This window comes from Siniperca chuatsi, linkage group LG16 (genome assembly GCF_020085105.1).
Source record: "Siniperca chuatsi isolate FFG_IHB_CAS linkage group LG16, ASM2008510v1, whole genome shotgun sequence".
Classification (NCBI taxonomy): Eukaryota; Metazoa; Chordata; class Actinopteri; order Centrarchiformes; family Sinipercidae; genus Siniperca; species Siniperca chuatsi.
Window position 1 is genome coordinate 27,925,466 of NC_058057.1, and position 14,300 is coordinate 27,939,765.

At 51.3% G+C, this 14,300-nt stretch overlaps 1 protein-coding gene across 4 annotated transcripts; it reads right to left on the bottom strand.

The window, feature by feature from the left end:
• Window positions 1-132: 132 nt before the first annotated feature.
• Window positions 133-14,077, bottom strand: taf1b (TATA box binding protein (Tbp)-associated factor, RNA polymerase I, B). 4 transcript variants are annotated; one of them, XM_044168167.1, is made up of 15 exons: window positions 13,657-14,074; window positions 12,810-12,908; window positions 11,921-12,008; window positions 11,290-11,387; window positions 11,105-11,197; window positions 10,728-10,827; window positions 10,420-10,588; window positions 10,204-10,303; window positions 9,968-10,115; window positions 4,714-4,888; window positions 4,593-4,630; window positions 3,931-4,018; window positions 3,339-3,409; window positions 2,773-3,001; window positions 133-1,380 (listed from the first exon to the last, which is right to left on the bottom strand). In XM_044168167.1, exons 1-15 carry the CDS (start codon window positions 13,672-13,674, stop codon window positions 1,059-1,061), a joined length of 1,836 nt encoding a protein of 611 aa, XP_044024102.1. In that variant the 5' UTR covers window positions 13,675-14,074; the 3' UTR covers window positions 133-1,058. The 4 variants fall into 4 exon arrangements, with proteins under 4 accessions (XP_044024102.1, XP_044024104.1, XP_044024103.1 ...); XM_044168169.1 differs by having other exon boundaries at window positions 12,810-12,961; XM_044168168.1 differs by lacking the exon at window positions 12,810-12,908 and having other exon boundaries at window positions 13,657-14,076.
• Between the last annotated feature and the right edge of the window lie 223 nt (window positions 14,078-14,300).

Consider the following 14,300-nt stretch of genomic DNA (forward strand, 5'->3'; position numbering starts at 1 on the left):
AAAGAACACAGAGAGAATGTTGTTTTCTTTATCATTCATTGATTAGCAAAATATCTGGCGATCCGATAACTGATCAGAGTTCAGCTTCGACTGGCCGAACGTCAAGAAAATAACAAAATCCAGACGTGTCGATTTATTTATTCATGTCCTTTAATGAGGCGTTCAGGTGCAGCAGCAGGTGTGTGGAGTTCTTTGTTACCTGCCTTTGAGGGACATCAGCATATTAATAACATAATAAGTTGTCACACGTGCGTACAGTTGTATTATTTATTTACAGGTAAAGCCGTACAACAACAACTCTGTCTGAAGCTTCTGATCAAAGAACAAATCCAGAGACTCGTTCGGCAGCCGACTCACGTGTCGGTGGAGGACTGCGGCGGACAGTTATTATCGATTAAACGTCAATCACAACTTCCAAAAACCCATTTCGACGTGTTGAAAAAGATTCTGTCCAACAGTCCGAAGATATTCAGAAAACCGAACAGAAAAGAGAGAAAACGATTCAAACGACAAAAATCATCTTCCTGACAATCAGCTGATCGTTTCCAGATTCAGTTTCAGACGTTTGGATTTATTAAAGACACTGAGCATCACGCCGCAGGTAAAACACACCTGAGCCGATGCTGCTTCAACGTGGAGCGACAGCAGCCAATCAGAGAGCGGGACAGGCTTCAGCTTCCGTCACGTGACGAGCTGAAATCCAACCTGCTAGCTAACCGCTCGCTAACGGTCAGGTGTGGTTGTATACGGCGGGCGGGTCGGCATCCGATGGGAGACGTTAACCGCCGCTGAGGTCACGATGAGTCGTCGAAACTGTTTTTACAGGAAGAGAAAAGACGGATTCTGATGTAAAAAAATACTCAAAAACGACACATTTAGCTCGCAACAAGAGACGAAACACAGCATCACAAGCCGGGAAACGGATTTTTCACGTCACGTGTCTTTAAGGCTCCGGGTTTTTCTGGGTTTTCTGACGAACCCGCCAGTCCTCTGATGTCGGAGCGTCCCTGAACGCACCGAAGGAAACGCTGAGCTCCAACGAACAAACTGAAGGTTTCTCATGTTTCTCCAGTTTCTCGTCCTCTCTGTGGCGTCCTGGTCTGAGCTCTGGTCCTGGTCCTGGTCTGAGCTCTGGTCCTGGTCCGAGCTCCGGTCCTGGTCTCAGTCCTGGTCCTGGTCCGAGCGGCGGTCCTGGTCTGAGGTCCGGTCGTCGCCGTCGTCCTGGGCGTTTTGCTGCCGACCACTCGCCTCTCCACCCTCAGCACCTCCTCGTACAGGTACGCCGGCTTCACGTCCAGCAGGAAGGAGAAGAGCTGCAGCAGCCAGACGAACGTCCGAGGCAGCGTCGGCTCCACCTCCGAGTAATGACTCCGGCACTTCCTGCAGAGAAGAAGAAATCAGGACAAGAAGAGACTCTGCGTCTGCAGGATCTGAAGCACGGGGGTCGCAGGTTGAGTCACGTCGCTGTTTAGTTAATGATCGCGAATATGTCACAGATGTCGATGATCTACGTTACCTTTTGAGCTCAAATTAGCGTTTTTGTGCGCGTTGTCATGACGCCATTTTAACAACAACAACTCGTGTTTGGCGTTATGTTGTTATAATTATTCACGTACGTTAAAAACGTAATAAAATCCCAAATCTGTAAATAAGAGGAGCTCACGTGTTACAGAGAAACACGAGCTTTTTCTGGGGGAATAAACGTTAAAAGTGGAGCTGAAGGGCAACGAGCTGAGCTTCCATCAGGAGCCAAACGCCATCGAGCTCCTCGCCTTTCATTAGGAAAGCAGTTTAAGAACATTTACTGCAGCCGTTAGAAACTGAGCACAGTTAGCTGATCAGTAATCAATACAAACTCACATTATTCGACTGTAAACCGTTAATCAAACCAATAACTAACCGCAGTCGACGTCAGACACCCTCATCATACTTTATCAGTTACCCAGTGTTCCTGTAGTGGTGACAAAACATAAAAAAATACAGGCCACATACAGTGTCAGCAGTTTGAATTAAACTGAAGCTCCCTGCGCTCTCTGCCAAACTCCCTTTAAGAAATGTGACATTTTAACAATTCCTTACGTGTCCGCTAAAAGCACACGACTCTAGAAACGCGAGATAAAAGGCGTCGCATGTCGACAGTCTTCTTGTCAATTTGGCATCAATATAATCCTTAAAGATAAACCGTATTTCTGTTCTTTCACGCTTTACGCTCCTCACATTTTGGATTTTGTGCCTCAGCTCGCTGCCGGCCTCCGTTGTTTAGCTGCGCTATTTCAGCGAGCGTTTCAGAAACTAAGATTTCTCACTAAAATTCGTGCTGGTTGGTGGATCAGACACCCGCCGAATTAAACACCGACTCATAACGCTGCTAATTCACCGTCTCTCGTGTGTGTGCGAGGCGGTACTTGAGGTTGTCGGCCGTTACCAAGGTAACTACGCGGTTTGCTGCTTCCTGTTTGGGGCTGGAGAGACACAGTACGAGCGCAGACGGTAAGAAACGGGGTTTAGACAGCGAGGTTTCTCTCGTTTATTTCTCTGATTTCAACACAGAGTTGTTGCTCACAGAGTCCGTTCGCATCATCGGGGGAAACACGTGGCGACGCATCAACGGCGAGTTTCTCTGCGTCCTTTTCGGATTTCAACGCGTCAGAGACGCAGGACGCGTGCCTGGCAACATCCCTGGGATTACTCGGATTAAGTCAGTTTATCGCTCAGCTGACTTTAAACTCAGCGAAGGAGTTTCAGCCCGCATCGCTGTCACTGCCGGCCTACCGGGGGTTGCAGGGTCTGAGTGCCGGGTGCCAGTACGCGGCGTTAGAGGGAGTCAGGACGTTGTGTTTCAGGGTCAAGACTCCGTCCAGCTTCTTCTGGTGCAGACTGGGACCGTCGGCTCCGTCCTCGTCCCCCCAGCAGAACCAGAAGCTGGAAGGATCGCCGCGCTCGACGCCCGCCGGACGAGAGGACAGCTTCTCAAAACAGACCTGCACCTGCTCTGCTACTCCTGCACACACACAAACACCACGGCTGCTTCAGGTTCAGAGCATTCACTGACAGCAGCGCTCCCGCAGCTTTAGGCTAGTTAGGGATCCGCGGGAACCCTGAATAAGTGCATTTAGCTTTAAGCTAACAGGCTAAAACATAAAGAAATACCAGTATGGTCCTTGAGGGATGTTACCGCACTACTAGCAGCTGATTGGATATCTTCCCCTGCCCGCCACCAGACTTTAAGACAATTAATGAGTCGACATGTCACACACGTATATCTTTAGATTCAGTGTGACGTTCACTTCCGGGGGTTTCATTAGCTCAGTGTCAGACTTTCAAACTCAGACTCTTACTTTTCTTCTTCATCACGACACTTTTGTCCTTCCTGTTTGGGTAAAGAGGTTTCGTGGCCATCCACTGTTTCCTGTGGACGAGAGGCAGAGGAATAACAAACACTGTACATTAGTGAGTATAACGGATTCATCTTTAAAAAAGGTGAATAAATGTGAAATCACTAAAAAGGACAAACATCCCTTAAAGAAAGCTCCGAAACACCTTAATCATCCCATAAACAAACACGATATAACAGCTGTTTCTCTTCTCATCTAACTCTGTGAATTAAGGATTTATTTCGACCAGAGCTGGTGACTGTTGGAGCAGCGGAAAGACCAACAGAGAGGTAAAATTAACATTTTTCTCAATGGAGTCTGGTGCGCTGTAGCGCCCATTTGTTTTGGTCTGAGATGCTGCCGCTCTAGTGAGACATCTAGTGGCGGCGAACGTCGCTTACAGCTCCTCTAACTTCTCAAACCTTTAACGACAGAGCACAGAGCTTCTCTTTAATTCTTCCGGATTAAAATAAAAAAATATTCAGACAAATATTCCAGTGAACCGTCGGTTTACAGACGTCAGGCTCCTCAGGTGTGAAGGTAGTCGGTATCTCACCTGGCGACGTCGCGGCGTCTCCTCTGCCGCGCTCGGATCAGAGCGGCCTGCAGCAGCCGGTACCACCTCCTCAGGTTAAACATGTTTCCTGTTACACAGCAGAAACTCACCTTACAGCGTCGACACAAAACACTGATTATATTATATTATATTATATTACACCTGTGAAACACAAAAACACCGACGGTCTCGGAGTTCAGAAGTTAAACTTTAGTTTGTCTCAGTTTAAACATTTTCCCTCCATTTTACATTTTTAATTTCTTTTTAAGAAGCGTACGTTACATAAACAGTCTCTGATGGACAAACTAATATTTTAGGTCGGTTTAATTCCTAAACTGGATGTTTAGAAGAAGAAGAGATGCGTTTCTAAAGGATTTCACAGATTCAAGTTCCTTTATTGATTCCGTTTACTGTTTTTCGAATGAATCTGTTTGACTGTTTGACTTAAAGAAGTTTGGCGGCAGCTGTCGATTCTCTGATGTTGTGAAAATGCTCAAACGGCGTCACGTGAGAAACCTGACCTTACCTGTGACCTGCACCTGAAGGATTTGAGGATTTATTTACATTTGGGCAGAAACTTTTTTAATGAAAACAAACAAAAGAGTAAATCTCGTGAGTTTGATGAAATATACGAACGATCGGCATCGAGGCGAAGAGCTCACCTGTGCGGTCACGGTCACTCGCTTCGTTGGATAAATCCCTAAAAGACACAAACCAAAGCGACTCTTTACGTTTGACGTGAAAACTTTCTGTAAAAAACTAAAGAACTAAAGTGCGTGCTACCATTCAGTGTGGTCGTCCAGGCCGAAGATGAGCTTCATGGTGATGATGATGAGGGCGGCGGCCTGGATGTCGTACCGCGGCAGCACGGGGTGAGACGAGGCGTCGAATGTGTTGAATGTTTGATCCGCCATACCGGCGCGCTTCATCAGCCTGCAGACCCACAGGTGGAGCTCATCTGGAAACAAGGAAACAAGGAAATTATCATCCTGGCAGGTTGTGTTAACGGTGTCAGTGGAGGCGTCGGTGTCAGTGGAGGCGTCGGTGTCAGCGGAGGCGTCGGTGTCAGCGGAGGCGTCAGTGTCAGCGGAGGCGTCGGTGTCAGCGGAGGCGTCGGTGTCAGTGGAGGCGTCGTGTCAGTGGAGGCGTTAGTTATCGTCAGTATCAGTGGAGGCGTCGGTGTCAGCGGAGGCGTCGGTGTCAGCGGAGGCGTCGGTGTCAGCGGAGGCGTCGGTGTCAGTGGAGGCGTCGTGTCAGTGGAGGCGTTAGTTATCGTCAGTATCAGTGGAGGCGTCGGTGTCAGTGGAGGCGTTAGTTATTGTTAGTATCAGTGGAGGCATCGGTGTCAGTGGAGGCGTTAGTTATCGTTAGTATCAGTGGAGGCGTCGGTGTCAGCGGAGGCGTCGGTGTCAGTGGAGGCGTTAGTTATCGTCAGTATCAGTGGAGGCATCGGTGTCAGTGGAGGCGTTAGTTATCGTCAGTATCAGTGGAGGCGTCGGTGTCAGCGGAGGCGTCGTGTCAGTGGAGGCGTTAGTTATCGTTAGTATCAGTGGAGGCGTCGGTGTCAGTGGAGGCGTTAGTTATTGTTAGTATCAGTGGAGGCATCGGTGTCAGTGGAGGCGTTAGTTATCGTTAGTATCAGTGGAGGCGTCGGTGTCAGTGGAGGCGTTAGTTATTGTTAGTATCAGTGGAGGCGTCGGTGTCAGTGGAGGCGTTAGTTATCGTCAGTATCAGTGGAGGCGTCGGTGTCAGCGGAGGCGTCGGTGTCAGTGGAGGCGTCGGTGTCAGTGGAGGCGTTAGTTATCGTCAGTATCAGTGGAGGCGTCGGTGTCAGCGGAGGCGTCGGTGTCAGCGGAGGCGTCGTGTCAGTGGAGGCGTTAGTTATCGTCAGTATCAGTGGAGGCGTCGGTGTCAGCGGAGGCGTCGGTGTCAGCGGAGGCGTCGTGTCAGTGGAGGCGTTAGTTATCGTTAGTATCAGTGGAGGCGTCGGTGTCAGCGGAGGCGCGGTGTGTCAGTGGAGGCGTCGGTGTCAGTGGGGCGTTAGTTATCGTCAGTATCAGTGGAGGCGTCGGTGTCAGCGGAGGCGTCGTGTCAGTGGAGGCGTTAGTTATCGTTAGTATCAGTGGAGGCGTCGGTGTCAGCGGAGGCGTCGGTATCAGTGGAGGCGTCGGTGTCAGTGGAGGCGTCGGTATCAGTGGAGGCGTCGGTGTCAGCGGAGGCGTTAGTTATCGTTAGTATCAGTGGAGGCGTCGGTGTCAGCGGAGGCGTTAGTTATCGTTAGTATCAGTGGAGGCGTCGGTGTCAGTGGAGGCGTCGGTGGCGTCGGTGTCAGTGGAGGCGTCGGTGTCAGTGGAGGCGTCGGTATCAGTGGAGGCGTCGGTATCAGCGGAGGCGTCGGTGTCAGTGGAGGCGTCGGTGGCGTTAGTGTCAGTGGAGGCGTCGTGTCAGCGGAGGCGTCGGTGTCAGTGGAGGCGTTAGTTATCGTTAGTATCAGTGGAGGCGTCGGTGTCAGTGGAGGCGTCGGTGTCAGTGGAGGCGTCGGTGTCAGCGGAGGCGTCGGTGTCAGTGGAGGCGTTAGTTATCGTCAGTATCAGTGGAGGCGTCGGTGTCAGCGGAGGCGTCGGTGTCAGTGGAGGCGTCGGTGTCAGTGGAGGCGTCGGTATCAGTGGAGGCGTCGTGTCAGCGGAGGCGTCGGTGTCAGTGGAGGCGTCGGTGGCGTTAATGTCAGTGGAGGCGTCGGTATCAGTGGAGGCGTCGTGTCAGCGGAGGCGTCGTGTCAGCGGAGGCGTCGGTGTCAGTGGAGGCGTTAGTTATTGTTAGTATCAGTGGAGGCGTCGGTGTCAGCGGAGGCGTCGTGTCAGCGGAGGCGTCGGTGTCAGTGGAGGCGTTAGTTATCGTCAGTATCAGTGGAGGCGTCGTGTCAGTGGAGGCGTCGGTGTCAGTGGAGGCGTCGGTGTCAGTGGAGGCGTCGGTGTCAGCGGAGGCGTCGGTGTCAGCGGAGGCGTTAGTTATCGTCAGTATCAGTGGAGGCGTCGGTGTCAGTGGAGGCGTCGGTGTCAGCGGAGGCGTTAGTTATCGTTAGTATCAGTGGAGGCGTCGGTGTCAGTGGAGGCGTCGGTGTCAGTGGAGGCGCGAAGTTATCGTCAGTATCAGTGGAGGCGCGGTGTCAGTGGGGCGTTAGTTATCGTTAGTATCAGTGGAGGCGCCGGTGTCAGCGGAGGCGTCGGTGTCAGTGGAGGCGCGAAGTTATCGTCAGTATCAGTGGAGGCGTCGGTGTCAGTGGGGCGTTAGTATCAGTGGAGGCGTCGGTGTCAGTGGAGGCGTCGGTGTCAGTGGAGGCGTTAGTTATCGTCAGTATCAGTGGAGGCGTCGGTGTCAGCGGAGGCATTAGTTATTGTTAGTATCAGTGGGCGTCGGTGTCAGTGGAGGCGTCGTGTCAGCGGAGGCGTCGGTGTCAGCGGAGGCGTTGGTATTAGCGGAGGCGTCGGTGTCAGCGGAGGCGCCGGTGTCAGTGGGGCGTTAGTTATCGTCAGTATCAGTGGAGGCGTCGGTGTCAGTGGAGGCGTTAGTTATCGTCAGTATCAGTGGAGGCGTCGGTATCAGTGGAGGCGTCGTGTCAGCGGAGGCGTCGGTGTCAGTGGAGGCGCCGGTGGCGTTAGTGTCAGTGGAGGCGTCGGTATCAGTGGAGGCGTCGTGTCAGCGGAGGCGTCGTGTCAGCGGAGGCGTCGGTGTCAGTGGAGGCGTTAGTTATCGTTAGTATCAGTGGGCGCGGTGTCAGCGGAGGCGTCGGTGTCAGTGGAGGCGTTAGTTATCGTCAGTATCAGTGGAGGCGTCGTGTCAGCGGAGGCGTCGGTGTCAGTGGAGGCGTTAGTTATCGTCAGTATCAGTGGAGGCGTCGTGTCAGTGGAGGCGTCGGTGTCAGTGGAGGCGTCGGTGTCAGCGGAGGCGTTAGTTATCGTCAGTATCAGTGGAGGCGTCGGTGTCAGCGGAGGCATTAGTTATTGTTAGTATCAGTGGAGGCGTCGGTGTCAGTGGAGGCGTCGTGTCAGCGGAGGCGTCGGTGTCAGCGGAGGCGTTGGTATTAGCGGAGGCGTCGGTGTCAGCGGAGGCGTCGGTGTCAGTGGAGGCGTTAGTTATCGTCAGTATCAGTGGAGGCGTCGGTGTCAGTGGAGGCGTTAGTTATCGTCAGTATCAGTGGAGGCGTCGGTATCAGTGGAGGCGTCGTGTCAGCGGAGGCGTCGGTGTCAGTGGAGGCGTCGGTGGCGTTAGTGTCAGTGGAGGCGTCGGTATCAGTGGAGGCGTCGTGTCAGCGGAGGCGTCGTGTCAGCGGAGGCGTCGGTGTCAGTGGAGGCGTTAGTTATCGTTAGTATCAGTGGAGGCGTCGGTGTCAGCGGAGGCGTCGGTGTCAGTGGAGGCGTTAGTTATCGTCAGTATCAGTGGAGGCGTCGTGTCAGCGGAGGCGTCGGTGTCAGTGGAGGCGTTAGTTATCGTCAGTATCAGTGGAGGCGTCGTGTCAGTGGAGGCGTCGGTGTCAGTGGAGGCGTCGGTGTCAGCGGAGGCGTCGGTGTCAGCGGAGGCGTCGGTGTCAGCGGAGGCGTCGGTGTCAGCGGAGGCGTTAGTTATCGTCAGTATCAGTGGAGGCGTCGGTGTCAGTGGAGGCGTCGGTGTCAGCGGAGGCGTTAGTTATCGTTAGTATCAGTGGAGGCGTCGGTGTCAGTGGGAGGCGGTGTCAGTGAGGCGTTAGTTATCGTCAGTATCAGTGGGGCGCGGTGTCAGTGGAGGCGTTAGTTATCGTTAGTATCAGTGGAGGCGCGGTGTCAGCGGAGGTCGGTGTCAGTGGAGGCGTTAGTTATCGTCAGTATCAGTGGAGGCGTCGGTGTCAGTGGAGGCGTTAGTATCAGTGGAGGCGTCGGTGTCAGTGGAGGCGTCGGTGTCAGTGGAGGCGCGAAGTTATCGTCAGTATCAGTGGGGCGTCGGTGTCAGCGGAGGCGCGTTAGTTATTGTTAGTATCAGTGGAGGCGTCGGTGTCAGTGGAGGCGTCGTGTCAGCGGAGGCGTCGGTGTCAGCGGAGGCGTTGGTATTAGCGGAGGCGTCGGTGTCAGCGGAGGCGTCGGTGTCAGTGGAGGCGTTAGTTATCGTCAGTATCAGTGGAGGCGTCGGTGTCAGTGGAGGCGTTAGTTATCGTTAGTATCAGTGGAGGCGTCGGTGTCAGCGGAGGCGTCGGTGTCAGTGGAGGCGTTAGTTATCGTCAGTATCAGTGGAGGCGTCGGTGTCAGTGGAGGCGTTAGTATCAGTGGAGGCGTCGGTGTCAGTGGAGGCGTTAGTTATTGTTAGTATCAGTGGAGGCGTCGTGTCAGCGGAGGCGTCGTGTCAGCGGAGGCGTCGGTGTCAGCGGAGGCGTTGGTATTAGCGGAGGCGTCGGTGTCAGCGGAGGCGTCGGTGGCGTTAGTGTCAGTGGAGGTGTCGGTGTCAGTGGAGGCGTCGGTGTCAGTGGAGGCGTCGGTGTCAGCGGAGGCGTCGGTGTCAGTGGAGGCGTCGGTGTCAGCGGAGGCGTCGGTATCAGCGGAGGCGTCGGTGTCAGTGGAGGCGTCGGTGTCAGCGGAGGCGTCGGTGGCGTTAGTGTCAGTGGAGGTGTCGGTGTCAGTGGAGGCGTCGGTGTCAGTGGAGGCGTCGGTGTCAGTGGAGGCGTCGGTGTCAGTGGAGGCGTTAGTTATCGTTAGTATCAGCGGAGGCGTCGGTGTCAGCGGAGGCGTCGGTGTCAGTGGAGGCGTCGGTGGCGTTAGTGTCAGTGGAGGCGTCGGTGTCAGTGGAGGCGTCGGTGTCAGTGGAGGCGTCGGTGTCAGTGGAGGCGTCGGTGTCAGTGGAGGCGTTAGTTATCGTTAGTATCAGCGGAGGCGTCGGTGTCAGCGGAGGCGTTAGTTATCGTTAGTATCAGCGGAGGCGTCGGTGTCAGCGGAGGCGTCGGTATCAGCGGAGGCGTCGGTGTCAGCGGAGGCGTCGGTATCAGCGGAGGCGTCGGTGTCAGCGGTACTGTTACCGGGCAGGTTGGCGTCGGTCAGGTAGCGCATGCTGAGCAGAGCCGGGTGCAGCAGACTCTGCTGGCTGATTGGAGGAAAAGCAGGAAGCTGCAGGAACTGAACCAGAGTCTGAGCCTCCTGATGCACCACCCGGTGAGACGGGACACTCTGAGGACAAAAACAACTTTAGCTTCAGTTAAGCGCTGACAGCCTTTAAATATCTGATTAATTACAGTATCAGGAGCTGATTTCTGACCTCGACTCTGAAGATGAGAGAATCTTTGCCCTCGAGCTTCATCTCGTCAGGAAGCTCTTCGTAAGCGTTCACGTACGGGACGTGACCTTCATTCACCAACCTGAAACCAAACACATCAACTAACTGTTCCAGGACTTTCCAGGATCTACACTGGAGAGCTTTCCAGGGCATCACTTAATCTATTTAACATCGTTTTAGAAGTTCGCGTGTTGTTACCTGAGCAGGTCGCTGAGCGTCAGCGGCTCGCGGATCCAGATCAGAGCGAGGTGGATCAGAGCCAGAGTCTTCATCATGGTCATCAGACTGCGGGTCCGCCTCAGCCGAGGCGACAGGTAGCTGGCGGCGTCCACGGAGCCCGAACACAGCGACCAATCACTGGAGCTCTCTGTGGAGGCATTTGAAGCGGATGAAACACTCGTATTTGTGAGCTAATGTGATTTATTCAATCATTTTTCATTAAACCGCCCCAGCGTCCGCCGAGTTCGTCGCACATTCAACGCGTCAGTTTGCCTCGATGACTCTACCTGCGTTGGACCCGGCGGCGCTGGACAGGTTCGCCTCTGCGTCCGTCTCACCGGCCGACACGACGGACGACTCAGCTGCGCTGTCCGAGTCCGGACCTCGCTGAGGAGAGAGCGAACTAACTTAACATTCAACAACTAAAACTCTCAGAGTTCTGAATAACAACCTGAAGGTTTTGTACGTTGGTCTTTACTAATAAAAAAGATGAGATATAAAAAGATTCAATTTCACCGCTAGATCCCGCTAGATCCCGCACACTGGACCTTTAACATTTTCTAATCAGTATTTGGATCAAGTAGCTCGTGAAAAATAAGGTTTAGAAGGCTACGGCTGTTATTCCTAACAGAAAAACAGATATCTGTGCAGTTTGAGAACTGACCACTTTGAACGTGGCGGTGGTCACGGGGTTGTGGGTGTAGGCCTGTCGACTCTTCTGCAGGTAGAGCCTCCACAGCTGACACAGCACCTCGTCCTGAAACAACACATGAGATCAGGGTTTCCTACTCTACCTACCCCCCACCCCCCCTGGGACTAACTAAACCCCTAAATCACGCAGCGTCAGACCTTGAAGTGCGGATTGACTCCCAGTCTGAGCAGAGCGTTGGCCTGGTTTCTCAGGATGAACTGGAAACCCTCGCAGATCATCCACCGACGACCACGCTCTGAAAACAGAACCAGGAAGTCAAGATCATCCAAAACAGAACCAAACCTTTGACCCAACAGCTCTGATTTAACATTTATAAATTAGTAGAAGGTCTGTCGGTTTATAACTCAGCTGCTTTAAAATGTTGACTGATGTTGGAATTAAGGCTGAAACTAGCGATTATTTTAATGTTCCTTTAAAGTATAAATCACGTCACAGTTTCCCAGAAGCTCAAAACAATGTCTTGCTTTGTCCGACCAACAGTCCAAAACCCCAAAAATACGCAGTTTGCTGTGCAAGAAGAAGAAACTCTGAGATTGTTCGGGAATTTCACTTGAAAAATCCACTAAAAATATTAATCGATCATCTAAATTGTTGCTGATTAATCTTCTGTTTCCTGCCCTGAATCGTTTGTTTCAGCCCAACATTTTTAATCTTTTAACTTGAATGAATCTTTTCTTGTTCTGTCTGTTTTGAAAGATTCGATCTAAAACAAATCTGCTTTCAAACTGCGACTGAAGCTGCACAGTTTGTGTTTTCAGAAACACTGACCCGGCTTCTTGGTCTTGGTTCCTCTGCCGATGGTGGAGATCCTGGAGGAGCCGGGAGCGTAGGACGGGTCCACCACCTCTTTGGTTCTCTGAGGACGTTTGGACACGTTATAACAACAACAACAACAACACTGGTCCAGAAACACAACGCCGCCACCTGCTGACACACCGCAGCACTGCGGCCTGAAACTAAAACCTCCTTCACACAAAAACGAACAAATGTTTAATAAATGCTTGAAACTCGTCTGAAAATCTACTGCTTCCTGTTTGCTCCTGTTCGCAAACTTCAGAATAAAAGCTGTTCTTTTTCTTTAAATGTCAGCGAGCTCCAGATCAGATCCTCGACGGCGAAATACAAAACCTCACTGGTCATGACTAATACATCAGTTGAAGCAATCTGTACTGAATAACTGAGAAACGGGCAGTTTTATCTTATTATGTGCAATTGATTTGAATATCTGACAGGACGTTACGCTAATGAAAGTTATTGTTCAGCTTGATTCCAAGTTTAAATTCTGTGTTTTAACAGACTCCTCTCCTTAAATCTTCACACCGGCGTCCAGTTACTCTCAGAATGGATTTCAAAGTGCCGCTGCGAGTTTATAAATCACTCAGTGATCTCATTTCTGATCAGCTTGACGAACACAGACCCGGTGGGAACCTCAGATCTTCGGGAAGCAGTCCGCGGCTTTCAGCTCACAGGTGGAACCGACTTCCCAAAGATCCTGAATACGACCCAGCGGTCAGAACGAGAAACAGCTGCTGCAGGAAACCGAAAGTGTAAAGTCGGCGGAGTGAGCGACTTTACGTGAACCTGTCAGATGTGCTGGGTGTTTTCTGTCATAGCGCCCATCAGATCAGCTGTCGTTGTTGTTGTTGTTGTTGTTTACCTCGATGACGATGTGGCAGGATCTGCAGTAGAAACGCCCCTCGTCTGAAACGCCCCAGTCCACCGCTGAGCACTGAGCGCAGGGCTCCCTGAACCCGGCCTGAACACACAGAGATCACAGACATGTGCAGCAACGTGGAGGTACGGCAGCGGCTGAGGACAAAATCCAACTTTGTTTCGTTAGTTTCACACAAAGTTAAAGTGTGACCTCCAGCTGAACACCTGAAACTGACGCTTCCTGTTAGCTAGAAAACTGCCAGTTAAAAGGAGAGAGAACCAAAACTACTTCATTTAAATATTATTTCTATGTTAACACAAACGCATCTTAAAAACAAACGACATATTAAGACTACTGCCATCGCAACAATCCAACTTTAATTGTAATTGTTTAATACTAAGAACACATTCTCGCTCGAATAAGGTTTAAAGATGTACTGAAAAGCTTTGTACAACTTTATAGTAAATTCGGCAAACTAACTGCTGGCCGTGGGACAATTTAACGCGATTTAAATAGAGTTTCAAGGTTTAGCTGGAGTCCACATTAACGTTACTTAGCTAGGTTCAAGTCTTGTGTTGACAAATAAAATACGTTTTTGGTTGAAAACAAGTGCCGATCGTTAAACTGGCTCGTGTAAATTAGGAAAAGATTCTAAGATTTTGTTAAAAGTTAGTTGCAATATGACTTACGCGCGAAAATAACACAAAACCGACAAATAATTGAATGGAGTTTGGTGTGGACAGACAGTTAGCTAACACCAAGTTCGCACTCGTTCTTAGCTAGCGTTAGCTTACAAGTTGGTAACGTTACCTCTTTTATCAAAGTAACAGAAATGTGCAGCATAAATTACCGTATCTTCGTCGTCCATTTTCACTTAAAACAACTGTTTTATCTTGTAGTTTTAAATTTTAGCTGTAGTTTGTCCACAGAGCCACATGTGGAAGGTTTGTTTGGGATTTCCTTCTTCTTCTACCACTTCCGGTGGTGTGAACGCGCCACGACACTCTGCTGCCACTCACCGGCCGGAACGCGAACTACAGCTCATTCCCCTCTGCTCACTGCAGCCAAAGATGGACGTTTTTTGTAATTTTACATATTTAAATCATTTGAAAAAAATATTTTGACTTTATCTCCAAAAACTGCACGTGAGACACGTGAAAGTTTGAAAAAAAAAACACAGTATATTCTCTTTACAGCAGCTTCATTATACTGACGGAGTACAGGGCTGTGGTGGGTAACTTTGTTTCATGGTGTGAGCAGAACCATCTGCAGCTCAATGCGACAAAGTCAAAGGAGCTGATTGTGGATCTACGGAGGGCCAAGGCACCAGTGACCCCGGTTTCCATCCAGGGGGTCAGTGTGGACAGTGTGGAGGACTACAAGTACCTGGGAGTACACATGGATAACAAACTAGACTGGACCAAGAACACTCAGACTGTTTACATGAAGGGCCAGAGCCGCCTCTGTTTCTGAGGAGGCTGAGGTCCTTCAACA

Coding starts and splice junctions, on each gene's coding strand:
- taf1b (XM_044168167.1), bottom strand. Junction 10,304..10,419: donor ACGCTCAGCGACCTGCTCAG/GTAACAACACGC, acceptor GTTTGGTTTCAG/GTTGGTGAATGAAGGTCACG. Junction 3,002..3,338: donor TGTCGTGATGAAGAAGAAAA/GTAAGAGTCTGA, acceptor GTGTGTGTGCAG/GAGTAGCAGAGCAGGTGCAG.